Genomic DNA, 18,550 nt, shown 5'->3' with positions numbered 1-18,550 from the left:
GAACTTGCTTAAAAATCAAGACTTTCTCTAAAGCCAAAGAAATGTAGATGTTTGATATTGATACTGGAAAAAAACAATAAACCAACGGAACAGAGAGCCCAGGAAACAAAACCCATATATATAAACCTGTATGACAGATCAATAGGAGAAAGATGAACCATTCATAGTAAGTTCTGGACAACTGGTGGAAAAAAAAAAGTGAATTTGAATCCCTGTTATCACACCATGCACATACACACAGTATGGATTAAAATTAAATGTAAAAAAAAGTTTTTAACTTTTAGAATATAGGCGAATACCTTTATTAAGGATTTCTTAAACAAAATACAAAAAGCACAAAACACACAGGAAAAGGCTAATAAATTTGACATTTAACTTAAAAATTTCTACCTAAAATGCATAAGCTAACTTTAATCAAACATCTATAGACTTAACTTACAGTTTATAGGAAATAGGATAGAGGACACGATGAAGATACCATCAAATAATTCCAGAACGTGCATTATTCTACAAAACAATTGGCCTGAACTCTTCAAGAAGTCAATTAAAAAAAAAGGGTGGTTAGGGTGGGTGGATGGGTAGGAAACTCTTTTAGATTAAGAGAGTAAAATGGCAAAAATAACATGCAAAACATGAGCTTTGGTTGAGTGTGGGTTTAAAGACCAGCCAACACCTAAAAATGGTATCATTGGAACAATGGGAGAAATTTGTATATATATTAAATATCATGGGATTATTGTTCAGTTTTTTTTCAGTGTGATAATAGTATCGTGGTAATACAGGACACTTGCTTTTTGGAAAATGTATGATGAAATGCTGAAAGATGAAATATCATGATGTTTTCAATTTATTTTCAATTTGCTCAATGACCAAATGTTATTAACTGTTAAATCTGGTTGGAACGTATATGGAAGTTCATTGTTTTGCGTGTTTCTATATATGCATGAATTTTTCATATTAAAAAGCTGGAGGAGAATTTAAAACTTGTGCTCTTTCAAGGGCATCAATAGGTAAAAAAAAGAAACCATAAACTGAGAGATGTTTGCAACATCTAATAGTAAAAATGGACTAGTATCCACAATCCATTTTTAAAAAAACACTCCTTAAAGACATCTATAAGAAAAAAACAACATAATATCAAATGGGCAAAAGACATGGAATAAGCTTTTCACAGAGCAATCAGGAATGAATATATATGAAAAACAGCTCAACCTTGTTAGCATTTATGAAACACAAATTCAAACAATGAGACTTCCATTCCAGCAGGATTTATCTTCCTCATATTAAACAACTAAACACCTGTACAAAATATATACAACAAAGTTTTTCAGATATTGGACAACTGTGAAGGGACAGTGACTCTTGAGAGAACAAAGCAGGGAAGTCTGACAACTGCCTGGGCTTACTGCAGGGAGAGCTGGGGAGTTTCCTGGCAGAGAATTCAGGGGGGCCAAGGTACAGTCTGTAGGGCAGAGTATTGGAGACAGGAGGGAACTACAGAGGGAAAGTTCCAGATCTACAGAGGGTTCCCCTGAGTCTTTGACTAATCAGTGTATGCACTTGAGAAAACCACCCAAAGGTGGGAAAGAACCACCAGAAAAGAATAGGTGGTACAATTCAAGTTCATACAGGGCTCAGAATAGCTCTTGTTCCTAAAGCCAGAGTGGAGAAATCTCATAATAAACCAGGCACAGGGAAGATTATTCAGAAGGGTATTATCTCAGTAGTGGGCCAAAGTAGCACTAGATTTAAAGCTGTTCTGGTCCTATCCCATTAAACTTAAAAGCAAACCACGGAGGGATCAAACTGTTTCTAAATAACTTAATCATGCCCCAGAACAAAGCTCAACATATTTAAAGGAATACAAAAAACCCCAGCACCTAACAATGAAAAAATCCAAAATTTACCAGGCAGGCAAAGAAGGAAATTACAACCCAATAATGAGGGAAAAATCAATCAATATAAACTGACAAGAAATGACACAGATACAGAATGGTCAAGTACATTAAAACAGCAATTATAAATATACTTCAGAAATTCAAAAAAAAAGAAAAAAAAGAGGAAAGCATAAGCCTGTGACAGAGAGACAATGGAAGATACAAAAAAAAAAAAAAACCCAAATGGAACTTCTGAAGTTTAAAAATGTAATTTATGAGGTGAAAAATACACTGGGTGGGATTAACAAGAGAGTAAATACTTAAGGAACTTGACATAGCAATGGACACTATACAACCTGAAACATAGAGGAAAAGGAAAAAAAAAAAGACTTAGAAAAAAAAAAAAAAGAGCATCAGAGTGCTGTGAGACAATTTCAAGTAGCCCAACATACAACTGCAGTCCCAGAGGGAAAGAAGTGAAAGGAGGACAGAGACAGGGAAAGAAAAAAAAGGAAAGAAAAAAAAAAGAAAATAATAGCCCTAAAATACCAAATTTGATGAAAACTATAAACCCACCCCCAGCAGAAGAAACATGGAGGGAGGTGGAGGAGAAACCCTACACTAAGCACACCATGATCAAAGTACTCGGCAGCAGCAATCAAGAGAAACCTTAAAAGCAAACAGAGAAAAAGAACAAGAAGAAAGTTTCCTACAAAACAAACACAAGAATAATAGTAGTCTTCTTGCTGGAAACGACAATTAAGATACCACTTAACAGCCATTGGACTGGCAAAATTTAAAAGTCTGAAATTAAAAAGTGTTAGAAATGATGCAAGACAAAGGTAATTCATACAGTGCCTGTAGGGGTATAAACTGGGACAGCCACTGGAGAATGTAATTTGGCCTTATCTTACACAGAAGAAGATCAGTATCACATGACCAAGAGAATCACTCCTAGATACAGAACGTTCATAGCAGCATTGTTTGCAACAGCAAAAATGAAAACAAACCCCAAACATGCAGCAACAGACGAATGGATAAATTACGCTCTATTCATGTAACACAATACGGCAGTACAAATGAATGACTTTCAAAAAACATTAGGTTGAAAAAAGCAATTCACAGAAGTAAACATACGTTATACCATGTATAAAATATTCAAAAACATACAAAACTTAACATTCCACTTAGGAATACATACATATGTGGTAAAACTGTAATAACAAGAGAATGACAAACACAAAATTCAGAGTAATAATTACTTGAAGAGGCGAGGGCACTTTTAAAGTGCCAGTAATAATCATTTCCTAAGCTGGCTGATGGGTACAAATTATTATTCTTTATACCTTGTATATACATGTTTGTGTATTTTTGTAGGTATGAAATCATTTTTTAAAAAGGACTGAAAAATATGAGTGACTATAAAAATGAAGACTACTATTTATGTATAACAATTAGTGTAAAAAAGTATACAAAGAAAATGTTTAATTCTTTTTTGTCTTTCAGCGCCCTATACTATCAGTGTTAATCTAAAAGGGCCATAATCCTACCATGAAAAAATAATAATAATAACAAGCAGAGTCTTTAACTGCTTTGACACAAAATCTGAACATCTGGTACTCTAAGTTATACGAGAAAGTGTAAATGTTAGCCAATTAGGTCTGATTCCTCTTTCATCTGTACTTAGATTTTTCTTTATCTTTGGATTTTTTGGGACTCCTGCTTCGGTCTCTCTTTTTGCTCCTTTCTCGTTCATAGGGATCTGTTTGGTATTTGGATTTGTGACTATTACTATAGTGGCCATCCCTTTCTCGAGATCGGCTCCGACTTCGGTTTTGAGGTCGGTCTCTCTTTTCACTCTTTTGTTTCTCCCAACAACTTTCTTCTTCTTCATAGTGACCAAAGCCCATTTCCCTGTAGATATCCTGTCAAAGGAATAAAGAGTTATAAGTGAATCAGTAAAATAATCATTTTGTAGGCACTGTCAATTAATAAAACTTAAATAAGTCCCCATTAGCAAGAAGTTTTAACAGCTCAAATTTGAACACTACCACTAATGCCAAGAATCTTGTAAATTAAAAAGCAAAAATAACTAAGAAAAAGACTTAACCATTTTCTCATCCATCTCATTACTGTGTACCTGTTATTTCAGCTAACCTGAAGGATCAGATCTAAAAACAAGGAACTGAAATAGCCCAATTGAAATAAGTCTTTGGGGCAAAATTGCAATACCAAGAATTCTGGCTGTGTATGGTCACCTCTTTCTCTGTCCCTTCTCCAATTCCCAAAAACGTGGTTCCATCACTGGTCTGCAATAAAACTACTAATATTCCCAGGAGAATCCCATAAAGAAGACATCATTTAAATAACATAGCTAGAAGAGGTTTTAGACAAATCAGTCTAAAAAGAAAACAGATTGTGAATACTTTGGTCTGAGCAATTATTTTTAAAGTGTTGATTTAATAACAGCTCCTCTCTAAATCTTCAGATAAATTGTTTTATTTAAACTAAGCTAATAGATGTTTTTATTAAAAAATCAGTATTTACATACTTTTTTAAATGAGTTAAGAAACACTGAAATAATCCATTGCCCCAAAGACTACCCAGTGGGTACATTTGGTTCTATTCTTAAGTAGCAGTAGTAACTTTTCCATATAGAAAAGGGCTAGTTACAACCATTCTATCTGTGTCTTATCTCTAATTAAAATGAATATCTTAGGAAATGGCTGAAACTGAAAGAGATCAGAGCCAATGCTCTTTCAAGAACAATTCAAAAAGTTCAACTTTCTTAAAAGATTTCTCAAAGGAAAGGCAAAATTCTAAGGACTGAACTCCCAAGGGTCCCAACTCTGTCACCTAAGACATTATTATAGCAGATGTGAATGTCAAGGTTTAAAATCCAGAGTGGCGATATCCAAGGTCAAGGACTAGGTTTTAAGTAACGGATTCATAATTGTTCCATATGCTGTCTAGATACCACACATTATGGCTGGCAGAGAGACTGCAGTGTGTGAAAACAGATCTAACATGATTATTATAATCAGTGTTTATGGAACACCTCATTAGAAACTGATTCATGATTTCCCACACAATGCCAATAGTTCTTGTCATTCTGTAAGAGTCCTAGAGGTAGTAAAATGAGTAGGTATTTTAGTTTGACCTTTTACCAACTACTTTTGAGCAAAATGTGACATCCCTAGGTAAAAGAATTATTTTGTGCTTCCTGCAATATGTATGAAATGTAAATATCCATGTACTATTCTGACTGTACACCTACTACTTATTTCTGTACTGGTTGAGGGAAAAAACTTTTTAAATGGAGAGACGTATAATCTATAAAGTCTTCAGCACATTAGTATACAAATAAGCACTTGAGTGCTTTGAGGGTTTAAAATAAGAGAGAGAGAGAAAAGATTACGCAGTACTTAATTCTTCAAAAAAACTGAGGAAGCTGAAAATATGAAATGGACTGAAACCTTACAACCTCTCCTACTTGGTATAGTTTTCAAAGCTACACAAGCTTTGAAGTCGGGCAGCTCTAAGTTCAAATGGTCTTTGTCATTCAGGAGATGTGTCAAACAAGAAAAACTCTTGAGGTTAGCTTTATCAGGGAAGGTTTCATAGAGAAGTTATAAAGTGCCTGAAATGAGCCTCAAAGATAAATGGGTTAGGGTTTGGACTGGCTGCGAGAAGGCTAACGCAAGGAGTAGAAGTGAAAACCAGAAAGCAAGGTTTAGCACTGTTCCCATGAAGGAGAAAAGTTAAGCAGTATTAGAAAGACCCTATATGTATGTGCTTGCACAGTGCTAAGTGCTTCTGGAGTACAGTATTATCCTGACCGTGGAGATAAGGAAACTGAGACTGAGGAGATCCACATAAGTTGTAGGTAATTATTTAACTGATTAGTAACTTTTCATATAAAATTGAAAAGGGCATGGTACAGAGTAGTGAAAAACTCCCACACCTGACTAAATCAAAGTAAACGTTAAAGTTCCAGCGGTCCCACTGAACTACAAGGCCCACGGGCCTAGGGGCCAGAACCTTCGTATCTAAGTTGAGGGAAATGAATCAGATGAGCTCTAAGTCCTTTCCAGCATGGACTTCTAAAAATTTTTATCATTTTATACATTTCAGACATAAGACAAGATGATTAAACCAGCACGCAACTGAAAAAAAAAAAAAAGAAAGAACCATAAAATGGCCAATTTAAAGCAATCAACTTAACCTAGCCAATGATTTCATGCATAGTAATCACAAAAAATTTTTAAAAATTTAAAAATCAACCAAAAGCGGTCCTTGCTGAGGTCCCTGGGAATAAGTCAGATTTAGTTACACCTAAATCACTAACATTAAGTGATTAAAATGACAGCAAAAATAGAGTCCCAAATTATAAGAATACTGACACCTATGAAAACCACAGAGGACAGCCAGCCAGTCTGAGTACTTCTCAGCCAGGCAACCCACAGTTGAGTACTCACTTCCTGTAACCTCACTAGAACCCAAACCTCAACAACACAGTAACCAACCACCTTGGAATTAAGACATGAGGTGGAAAAATTAAACAGAGATTTTGAATTGAACAGTAAGGCTGTCATTCAATAAAAAACAAAGAACGTGAAGAAATCTAAGTTAAAACATTCTTAGGAAACTAAGCTCACCAAGAAAAAAGGCCAACAAATAGGAAAATTTGAGCCATATCTAAAAATCACATAGCACTGAAAACTCCCTTTAATGATTATGTATTCTTGAGACTAAAATCAAAGGGCTAAAAATCAGAATAATAGAAAAAGCCTATGCCCACTGAAATCTTAAATATGGATGCTGTTTTATTAGAAAGAAAATGAATACAGCTGCATTATTAAATCGAAGTATAAAGTCAAAAAACATTTGCTTTAAGATACTTTGAGGGGAGAAATAAAGTTAGGAGATTATTGCCAAAAGAGAAGGACATTTGCTACTGTAAAGTTTTAAGCAATCAAACAGTAAGATAAAAAAGATTCACAAAAAGGCAGGGGTGAGAGGATGGGAACCACAGGCTTAAAATGCAGCCAGTCTTCAGATTATCTCAAACACACTAATGTGTATCATTGAGGAGTCCATGTACAAGTGCAGGATGAGGAGCTGTAGCTAAAAGGAACATATGCGGCAGGGGGAGGTGAGCGGTCAATGGGAATGAGGATTTTTAGTGGAAAACATGCTAAGCATTCATAGAAATGTGATATAGCCACCATTAAAAAAGACTGAGGTGGTCTTTGGCTAATAGAGTATAAAAATTAAGAGAGAGAGAGATGTTCCTTTTAGTTCACACTGGAATTTTATACCATGGGACAAATTATATTAGAATTAGCTGGATTTAGGAAAGAAATCTGCTGACAGGAATACATCCCAGGTAAGAGCAGCAGCAGAACAGATAGGGGTGCAAGTCTGAATTTAACTTATGGTTCCATTACATGTTAGCTGTGTAAAACCATGTGCAAGTAGCTTAACCTCTTTACTTTTTTAATTTCTTTGCTGTGAATGGAGACAACAGTACCCACCTCGTATTGTAAGGACACAGAAGATGTTAGCTATTACTGATTCATGTGAGGATTACTTGAAAGACTGACAAGGGTGTAACTTAAAAACTGAGAGCAGGGCATGATGGATGGGAATCTTTGAACAGCAAAAGGGCTATGGAAAGAAGAGAGACTGGACCTCTGCTGGACGACAGCAAGAAGCAGGAAGATACACTGTCTAGAAAACTGGGGAATAAGAATATATATAAAATATGCACTTGCTGAAATTTTTTAAATAAAAAATAAACCATAGAACATATAAAATGGTTAGCTTTGGGGAAAGACGAAAAAGGGGAAAGGACAGGAATATAAGTTGGTTCTCTGTAAGTACTATTTTGTAGATTTTACTTTGGAACAGTACAGTCTTTAAAACTACAAAACAAAAATTTTAAAGCAATCCTTAAACATAGAAAATAAACAAACTGACATATGAATCCAGTTAATGGCCTTACTACAGACAGAAACTATTCCAAATGATTTAAAACATAATAATTTGACCATAATAGTAAAAGTAATAGTAACAGCCAGTGTAGGAAATGTTTGCACACACATTTTTTTTTCCACTTAATCTTAACGATGTGCCTGGGAGATAAATATTATCTTGATTTCACAGAAGAGGAAACTGTGACCAAGAAAGTTAGATAACTTGATGAGGTAGCAACGTAGAAACCTAAACTTGGCTTTTCTGACAGCAAATCCTTTACTTTGCCAACCATACTCCATCTTTCCACCTCTGCGTCTTTACTTGACATTCTCATCGTCCTGCGTTCCCTCTGCCTCCTCATCTACCAGGGCCAGTTCAAACGTCCTCAGGTGGCAAAACCAAAGCAAGGAGCTGTAATATAATCTGCTGTTCACTTAACTGAGAGCCAAAATGCAGGCTGGAAATGACTCTTCTCTTTATAAATAATTTCCTTTGGGGAATTTTTAATTATCGTCTCAGAAAATGTATTGTTCAGGAATGGTTTGAGGATGATCAGGTTAGTTCTAAGTGCTGCTTTTATTTCATACATAGAGTACAGAAGGACATAGATGGTGTTCAGGTCCTAAAACTTCAAGAGCTGTAAGTGCTGTACATAACACTTAATGATAAATTAATACGATGAATTAGAAGAACTTTTTTTAGCATTACCATACTTGTTTTTGATGGGGAGTAAGTGAGTGTCCACAGATATGGAAATCACTCTTGCTTCACAATGTGGAACTATATGATATGTTAAGACACTTTGAAAACAGTATTTTATAATTTGTTGTATTATATTCTTGAAAATTAAAGTTCATTACCCTGGTGAAACCACTTGACATCTTAGAGTTAGGAACACAACCATCCCTATTCAAAACTGTACCCTTACCTCCAACATTACATCATCAGAATGTAATTTACAAAGGGATAAGGTACTTATTTCTCTACCAAGTCAGGACATCAGTAAGTACCTGATTAGTATTTTTGATTGGCATGTAGTCCTCATCTTCTTTTTCTTCAGAGCAGTGATGGGTTTTCTTCTTGTGTTTTTTACTTGTGTGTGAGTGACTTGATTTTGAGTCTTCTGCCTGGTCCTCTAGTACAAGATCATATTTTGCACTGTAGCAGCTAGTTAAGGAAAATGTGAGAACTGACACTCAAAACAAAGAATCTGGTAAACAAAGGGAGGCCAGGAAGCTAAAGGTAAACTTTTAAAGCAGTAAGTATCTCAGAAGCATAGAGTATGTTTTTAAAACAAAACTAACTCATATTTTACTTCATTACATAGTCAGGAAAAATGGAAAGAATCCTAATCTTAAATAAAGAGTTATCAATTGCTAAGTGGGCAAAAAATATGGAGAGGAAATAAAACTGTCTTCACAAATGAAAATATAAGTAGCATAAAAAATAAGGAAACATATTTGTCAATAATGAAAAATCTTAAACTTAGAAAATGAGGAACATTTTTAACCAGAAAAAATTAAGACATTACAAATCCCAATGCCAGAAAAGGTATAAAAGATGAAAAATATATTCATGTGACTCTTCTTCTGAGTGTAAATTTGTTTAATCTTATAGGAGAAAATTTAGCAATACATATCAATTTATATTTAAATTCAAATACAAATTTACCAAAAAATTAAAATAACACTAAGTTAAATGAACAAAGGTACAGTTGTCCCTCATTATCCACAGGGGGTTGTTTCCAGGGCTCCCTGAAGACACCAAAAGCCGCAGATACTCAAGTCCCTTATATAAAATGGCACAGTGTCTGCTTATAACCTACACTTGTCCTCCCTTATACATTAAATCATCTCTAGGTTACTTATAAAACCTAATAAATGTAAATGCTACATAAATAGCTGCCTGCACAGGGTAATTCAAGTTTTGCTTTCTGGAACTTTCTGGAAATTTTTTTCCCAAATATTTTCAACCTGCAGTTGGTTGAATCCATGGATGTGGAACCTGCAGATGCAGAGGGCCGACTGCATACATAATAGGATTATTTTTAATAACAGAAACTGGGAACAATAAACAGCCTAGTAATAAAGATATACTTAAATACTTCAGAGTATTTCCACATGATATTATTATGATAAAGGAAGTATTAACAATGACAAATGAGTCCTATGAAATAACCTGGAAAGGTGCTTATGAAAAATTAAAAGTAAAAAAAGCTTGAAGCAAAAACTATATATACCATACAGTGATTACAACTTTGCACCTTTATAAAAGAGCAAGGCTTGAAAGAAACAAGGAGAAATAAAAAGTTTCATTTGTGTAGGTAGTAGAACTGTAAGTCAATAAATTTCACACGAATGTGTTATAAAAATTATAATACGTTTTAATTTAGAAATAAGTGTTTTTTCTAATACACTATAATGTCTTAGAATAAGAGAAAATGTAAAACTATTACAACCTCTGCTAAAAATAATCTCAAACTCTAAAACAGATTCTGAGGAAGGCTGACAAGGACTAGAATAGTGGTTTTCAAAAGAAAGCTCAGGAGGAAGCCCAAAACACAGAGCTATTTCAGTGGCGTGTGGGACTAGAGTAAAAGCAGACATACTTCCCCTGGGACAAGAGCTTCATGGCTGTTTTCATGCTGCCAGGTCTGTGCTTCCAGGGATGCCTCAGTTCTGTACAAGATTCAACAGGAAACACTGCACCTCCTGGCTTTTCACAAGATGGCTCACAATGGCTACTTAGCCTGCATCATCCTATTATTATTATTGTTGTTGTTGTTATTTAACCTTTGTGCACCATCCTATTATCACTCCATTATCTCCAATGTTTCTCCTTTATACTGCATCCCAGCATTTCCACAGTAGCTGCTGGAAGTTTTCCTTTTTCAGGTATGAATTCAAAAGCCCTTGCTTATGACTTCACCTCAGTATATGCCTACACATGCTGCTCCCTGTCTAAAGTGTTTCCAAGTGGTGTTTTTCAAACAGCTGATAGTAATCCACCAATGGGGTGCAAAATCTATTTAATGGGTCACTAAAAGCCACCATTTTAAAATAACATAGAATAGACAATAGAGGGGGGAGGGATACAGCTCATGCTTAGCATGCATGGGGTCCTGGGTTCAATGCCCAGTACCTCCATCAAAAAAAAAAAGAAAAGAAAGAATAGAAAATACAGTACATGGCACCTAATAAAAATATTTTTTATGACATTTTGGTTTCAATTATGTATGTGTGTGAATGATTCACTTGGACTATACTGGGTCAAGATTTAAACTTTATTTCTTAAATAATGGATCACGGTGAAAGGAAACAGTATCTCACCTCAGCCCTCCTCTCCACCATATTCAAGCTGCAGCTTTAATGTCACTACTTATAGTATGACTTAAGGATCCTCCGACTTACCCCTACTATACGTTCCATATCCAACAAATGTACTTCCTTGCAACACTACAGACATATATAATTAATAGTGATTATTTAATGTCTGTTCTTCCTCCAACTCCAAAATAAAACACAAGGTCCCTCTGAGCAGGGGTTATGTCTCACTGCTAAATTTCACTGGGCATGTAACAGATGCCAAATAAGTGTCAGCTGAATGCTTGTAACACCACCAACACACTTGTTATATCTCTTCCTTCCTCACTTATCCACTATCTTCTACTGACCACTATAATCAAGACTTTTAGAAGATGTCAAATTGCTCCAAAATCCTATGAATTAAATACAACTTTGTGATCTCCCTGACCTCTTTTCCCCCATTACTTCCCTGAGGTCTAGTCCAGCCAAGTTAAACTTCCCTCTTCTGTTTTTGAATTCTCTTAATAACACTTCTACAGCAATTTCTCTTTCTCTCAAGACCTATAAAGTACATCCCATGCCTTTCTAAGTAATTTATCTGTACTCAGATTATCCTCAGAATCCCCTTTCCTCACCAGAGTAACAAAGTAACATGTAAAAAAAAATATGTTACATATTAAAATATATGTTCTGTCCCTCTATTATTGTACCTGAGATTATAAACGAAACCTATCAATTACTGAGAACATAAAGAGCATCAGTAGGATGATGATCAGGGTAAGACTCAGGGATTCCTCTCTCTCATTCAGTGTTCTGTTTGAGAGGGGTTAACAGTGGTTTGCACCAGGACATGTCTGTCTTCTCCATCAACTTCAAAAAGTTAAAAGCAGCACTGTTCAAACTAGCCATGTGTACTGGTTTAAATTTAAATTAATTAAAACTAAGCAAATTTCAAAATTCAGTTCCTCAGTCCATTTCACAAGTTCAATAACCACATGTGGTTAGTGGCGATACAGTACATTTCCATCACTGCAGAAATTCTGTTAGACAGCCCTGGACTAGAGCTTTATTCTCAAACATGACTAGTTCCTTTCTTAACTCTAAGTTATCATCTTGAATTTAAATCTTGAATTTAAAATGCTTTAATCCTAGATATTCTTTCTTTTCAGCCTGAACACCCTCTACAGGGGGAAGGTGCCTCCTCCTTTATACTCCACGACCGGACTTCCTTCCATTTGCCCTGCACATTCCCCTTCTTCCAGCTGCAGTTACTCATGGTTGGCCTCAACTTAATTTCAAAGATTTGGTGAATAAATTTCAAGTGTATTCCACCCATACCTTTTATGATTCTAAGATTTCAATCATACCCCTCACTAATGTTCATCTTTTCAGACCAATCTTTTGTTTTCTGCTTGTTCTGTCTGCATGTGAAACCTCTCCTCATGCTGATTATGTCAGTATACTCCACACTTACTCCAGCTCTAACACCTTACAATGCTTTATGCATTGCAGGCAGCCAATACATTAAAAATATGTATCTAACAGGTCAACCTGATATTCATCTTTCCTTGATAAATACTTGGGAAAAAAATGTCTATATAGTATGGGAAAAGAGAATCCCTAAAATACCAACAGAAACCAGGAAACAAAGAAACCATTTACCAGAAAGAATCACAAAAGAAATAACCTTTGCCATGTGTCGAGTGATATTTATAATGAGAGAATCAATGAACAAATTAAAATGACATAATATGAACAGTATGTTTCATTGCTTCTTACTTGTCTCAAACTAAAACTTAGAAGAATCTGTAAATTAAAGGGTCAAGTCAAAGGATTTCTTTTTAATCCTAAAAAAGTCAACTCTTGCACACATTAGGAGCCCAACTAAACACCTGTTCAGACTGACCATGTATTATGCCGAAAGAATCTACTCACGCGAGACAATGACAGGATTTTGTTATCTACATAGTCACCATCTCCAAAGACGTTAAACATATAGAAGGGTTAACACAAAGGGTTTAGCTTAGCTGTGAAAAAGAAATTTCTGATTATGAGAAATTTAAAACATTAAGATTATACACAGAAAATACAAATCTTACCTGCAGATCATCTGAGAGTAAGTGTTAACCTTAACCTAAATGCAGGGAGGTAAAAGAATTAGGCTAAAGATTTCTTTCAACACTAACCTTCTCCATACAAGGAATATACTGAAAAAGTAAAGTATAAAGTATCCATATGTAAAACGGTGAAAAGAGATAAAGATAAACTAAGTGATTTCTCCACAAGCCACTGGGATTCAGGAACCTTGTCTTCTACGGCCTTTGTGACTCTTTCTATCACACAGTACTCTCCGGAGTGGACGGTCAACACATACTGATTAACTGGTTCTTGTGAAGGATACTCCTGTTTGGGCTTTACTTTATCTTTCAGAACCAAATTAGATGGTTTATCCTGTTCCTTTTCATACTCCTTGAAGTCACTCTTGGTGTATTTCCCGCCTGTTTATTTTAAAAAGGGGGGAAAAAATTAGTAAGAAAAATCACCTGATGAACCAAGAACAGTAATTATTTTATAAAGGTATAATATATAAGAGCTATTTTATAAGTGGCATATATCTCAGGGGATAGAAAAGGCTGAGAAGAAAAAAGAATTGTAGCAATTCATTCTCCATTACTATTTTAACTGAAATCAGATATCTCAAGACATCCATTTTGCTAGGTAGCCACATGCTGCCCCCTAATGATATACATGAATATTACAACACCAAACTTCCAAATCCTAAATTACACAGAGAATACAATCACCAGAAAATAACGCAGGGTTTAAGCACAGCCATGAAGTCCATGAGAATATTAGGCCCAAAGGAAACTGAGGGCTTGGGACCCAAGTATGTGATCTGAGAGGCTTACAAGTTTGGAAGAAGTGAGGGTTTAAAGACCTCTGATATGTCAAAAGAAACATTCTGCCCTAAAATTTCAACAGAGCACCAAGCAGAGAGAGGACAGCAGGATGTATGCAGAATGTCCCTTAAGAGATGGGGGGCGGGGGAGGTTGGCAAGAGCACCAAAGATAAACTGTCTCAGCTTTGAAATTTCTCCTTAAGAGCACCTTTATTCCTCACAAGTGCCAAGAATGAAATCACCAATTCCTTCAGAAAAACAGGACCTACTGTTACACCCTAACCAGCCTACAGTAGCAGGGCCAGGAAAAGAGAGAACATTCCTTCTTTCAAACCTAGTCTCCTACCAGATGAGGACCCAGTTCATACCTACATCCTAGACCTGTGACTCAACTGCCTTTCCTATCCCCTCAACCAGCAAGAGGAACTGTTTCCACCAGGAATGCTTCCTACATACAGAAGGGCCAAGTTGAAGGCACAAGGAAGGCAAACAGGTGTTTTGATTGCGAATCCTACATATACCTTGATTGTCACCAGAGTCTTTAAACAAAGGAGAGAATACAAGTAAAAAGGTGGGGGGAGGACATCAAGGACAAGATGAATCTACCTGGCAATTCCAGAGGCTCTAGAAACAAAAATGGCCAGTAGACAATGGTTCATATAAACGTGAAACAGACAGCTGTAAGAGTTAAAATACTGGTAACTGTAACAAACAAGCCTTGTTTCATCACTGAAACAACTATCTGCCATGTGCTTGCCATTACCAGTCTCACAATGGATGAGGCAGTTATGTTATGACAGAAGGAGCAACAGATTAAACTGAGAAGTTCTGGATTCAAATCCTGACCCTACTGGGAGGTCCGAGGTAAGACACTTCAGTTCTCTGAAACTCATTCTCTTCATTTATGAACTGAAAATAACATCAACGTTTCACAGAGCTATGGAATCATTAAATAAGGCTATAAGGGAAAGTACTGAGCACTGGGAATGGAGCACAGGATACACTCAACTTTCTAAATGTGAATCCATAATATACAAAATTATCTCAAAATTAACAGAGATTAACAACAAAATACACGTTTATGATGGGACATGTGAAACTGAAGCATGTCTCTTATGTGATGTTTTATTTTAGAAAAATATGAAATTCACTGAGAAGTCATCTTGTAAATAAACTACATTGAAACTACTTAGGAAGGCAGTATCATTTCTTCAGTGGGAGAATGGGTTAGGAAGAGACAATTGAGAAAAAGCGACAAACTAGTTAGGACCTGTTTAAATCATGTTTATGTGACACTGGGTGAAATACTTCACAAGATTATGCCTCAAGTTCCTTCTCTGTAATGAGGAATTATAAAATACTTATTGCACAGACTCACAGACATAGAATACAAACTGGTTGCCAAGGGGGCGGGGGGTGGGAAGGGACAGACTGGGATTTCAAAATGTAGAATAGATAAACAAGATTATACTGTATAGCACAGGGAAATATATATACAAGATCTTGTGGTAGCTCACAGCGAAAAGAATAATGTGACAATGAATATATGTTTGTTCATGTATAACTGAAAAATTGTGCTCTACACTGGAATTTGACACAACATTGTAAAATGACTAACTCAATAAAAAATGTTTTAAAAAATAGCAAATAAATAAATAAATACTCACTGCATATATATATATATCCCAAATGACAAAATTTAATTAGCTTTCTGGGAAAAAGCCCCACAGAAGAGCTACTGGGTGGGACTACTGGACCAGAACTGTACTGCTTAGGCCACCAGCTCATTGATAGTTCCTAAATGTACTTATTTGATTCTTTTGATCACATAGCTATAATTATCACATGTGGAAAAAAAGAATTCATAAAAATCATGAGAAATAAAGTGTTACAGAAAAAGAAAGTAGTCCTAAAGTTCCTAGTACAATTTAGCATTGCACGGTGAATTACTACTAGAGTGAAACCTTTTAAAAACGTTGCATCGACAATCAAAAACCCACATGATTTCAGCATACCACAGAGTCAACCTTCAGGGTGGTATGCCACTACCAGGAGTTTATCTGACGTGTATATGCATATGTGGGAAATGCCACATGTTTAGGGATAGGACATAATACACAGAAAATAAATGATTAGCAACTTGACTGTCCATTAGTAGGACTGGTTCAATAAGTTGTGACACATACATTCAACAGAACACTGTGCCACATTGAAAAGAATATTGTCATTTTATACACTGATACAAACTATCTCTTTGATGTGTTATAAAACAAAAAATGCAAGGTACAGAAATAGTATGTATGGCTTGCATCCACTTGTGCTTTCCTTGCCTAAAGGAGAAAACTCTGTGTGTATTTCCTTTTTTAGAGGAGAAAACTATATATACATAATATATATACAGGAAAAACATGAAATTCTAAACATCAAATAAATATATACTATATATGTGTATAAACATACATATTTAAATATGTGAAATTATATGTATTTAAAGAATATATGTAGAAGGTTACAAAAGAAACAGGTAGCAGAGGCTGCCTCTGGGAAGGGAAACTGGGTAGAGGAGCAGGAGTGGAAGGGAGACTGTGTTCCACCACCTTTTCATAGATCTTTTCAATTTTGTACCATATGGCAACTAAAACAAACACTCTTAAGAAAAAAAAAAAATTTTTTTAAGAGTTTTGCCTCTAGAAGAACCAAACCACCACCAGGTCATAATACCTGCTTTGGAAACATGTCATGTCTACAACGGGTAATTGTAAGTAATTAGTTACAGTCAAACATAGAAAATATATTCATCATCAGTTTAAAATACACATAATGCACATTCACACACACCCTCTTCTATCTTACGTGCCAGACAAGTTACGTGAAATCAAATGGCAGCAGTTACACCACTGAACATCTCTAACAGCACTGTCAAAGGAGACACATACACACACATACAAGCATGCAAAGCAGAACAGAAACAAAGAAAGATGAACCAACATACCTTTTCCTTTCCATTTAACCTTTGCAACAGACTGGCTAAAGTCCACATGTATTCTTCTGTCATCTATAAGTACATTATCCATTTTGAAGAACGCTTTCTCACAATCTTCTTCCTGACAGTAATTATAAAAACTCAAGTATAAATCATTATGGAAAAGATTCCTGCAGCTAGAACAAATAGTGAAAGTACAAAAAGTTTCTTGTTACTAAAACTAAAATTTGAATACTTATTTATGCACCGAATGCTGTTAAATGCTTGGGGTCTATTATTTCAATTAACTCTGATAACACAACTCTATGAGGTATTGTCTATTATTAGTTCCGTTTTCTCAAAGAGAATACAGACACTTAGAGAGGTACAGAAGTTGCCAAAGGTCACACAATTGGCAAGTATGAGAACCAGAATTTGCACCAAGGCAGTCTGATTACAGTGCAAATACATGTACTTGTCAATAGTGTTATATAAATCCACAATCCCTTTTACTCAAAACCCTAAAATACCCTGAATATTGAAAGCTGTTTTTATAAATTTGGTGTTAAAATCCATGTGACAGCAAAACCTGACCTAGATTTTGGATTATTCCACTAAGTATGAACATTAATTTGTTTCATCAGGGAAGTATTTTTGTGACTATGGAATGCTGACCCAGAGGATTATCAAATAAATTCACAGATATGTGTACATGTACACACACACACACACACATATACACACATAAGAATTACCTTTCTAAATTCTGAAAAAGTTTGAAATGGAAAAAATAGCTATTCCCAAGGGTTTTGGATAATAGATTGTGGGCCTATGATACCAAGGTATGTGTTACACAGAAATTCTTCTGTCAGTAACGTGACGAACCCTACATCTCCATTTCTGACATCTGAAGACTGGAAATGACACATTTCAACCCAGCACTGATCAATTTTCTCCTAGATTCCTGGAAACTCATTTTTTGATCTGGTCACAACTCAACTAGAAACAATTCAAAGAGAAGCAGATAAAAGAACCAGTTATAATCATATTTATTTACTATGTATGTCAAGAATTAAACCAATTATAAACTCCATGACTATATACACAAAGTTTCATTCATCTTTGAATCTATATCATTTAGAACATCATCTGGCACGTGGTAGGCAATTAATGTATATTTGATTAATCTAATTGATTATACTTATAATTCCAGACATAATTCCATCACTGTGCCAATTCCCTAAAGAAAAAGTTCTCTGATACTTTTTTCAGGAGGAGAATATTTGTACTCGATGAATGTATACTCAAACAATAGTTAAGGAATCTCTTCAAAATTGAGATTAAAAATACATATGGAAATTAAAAGGACAAAACTATCCAAATTTTCAATACAATTTCAAGAACAAAGTTGGAGGACTCACACTACCAGATATTAAGACATTGTAAGGTTATAGTAATTCACACAATTTGACAGGGGTGTGAGGACAGACAGACTGGTACAACAGTACAGCATCCAGAAATAAGACT

The 18,550-nt window shown here is 35.3% G+C and overlaps 1 protein-coding gene across 2 annotated transcripts in view; it reads right to left on the bottom strand.

The window, feature by feature from the left end:
- Positions 1–270: 270 nt before the first annotated feature.
- The window catches only part of PPIL4 (peptidylprolyl isomerase like 4), a 33,214-nt gene continuing 14,934 nt past the window's right edge, over positions 271–18,550 (bottom strand). For both annotated transcript variants that reach the window (XM_010993987.3, XM_010993986.3), the window contains exons 10-13: positions 17,054–17,165; positions 13,563–13,659; positions 8,867–9,014; positions 271–3,802 (exon numbers count right to left, since the gene is read on the bottom strand). In XM_010993987.3, the coding sequence (XP_010992289.1) occupies positions 3,551–3,802; positions 8,867–9,014; positions 13,563–13,659; positions 17,054–17,165 (609 nt within the window). In that variant the 3' untranslated portion in view covers positions 271–3,550. The remainder of the gene's footprint in view (positions 3,803–8,866; positions 9,015–13,562; positions 13,660–17,053; positions 17,166–18,550) is intronic.

Source organism: Camelus dromedarius, chromosome 6 (genome assembly GCF_036321535.1).
Source record: "Camelus dromedarius isolate mCamDro1 chromosome 6, mCamDro1.pat, whole genome shotgun sequence".
NCBI classification, from domain to species: Eukaryota; Metazoa; Chordata; class Mammalia; order Artiodactyla; family Camelidae; genus Camelus; species Camelus dromedarius.
The sequence above is the reverse complement of the archived record's forward strand: the minus strand, read 5'-3'. Positions and strand labels throughout refer to the sequence as shown.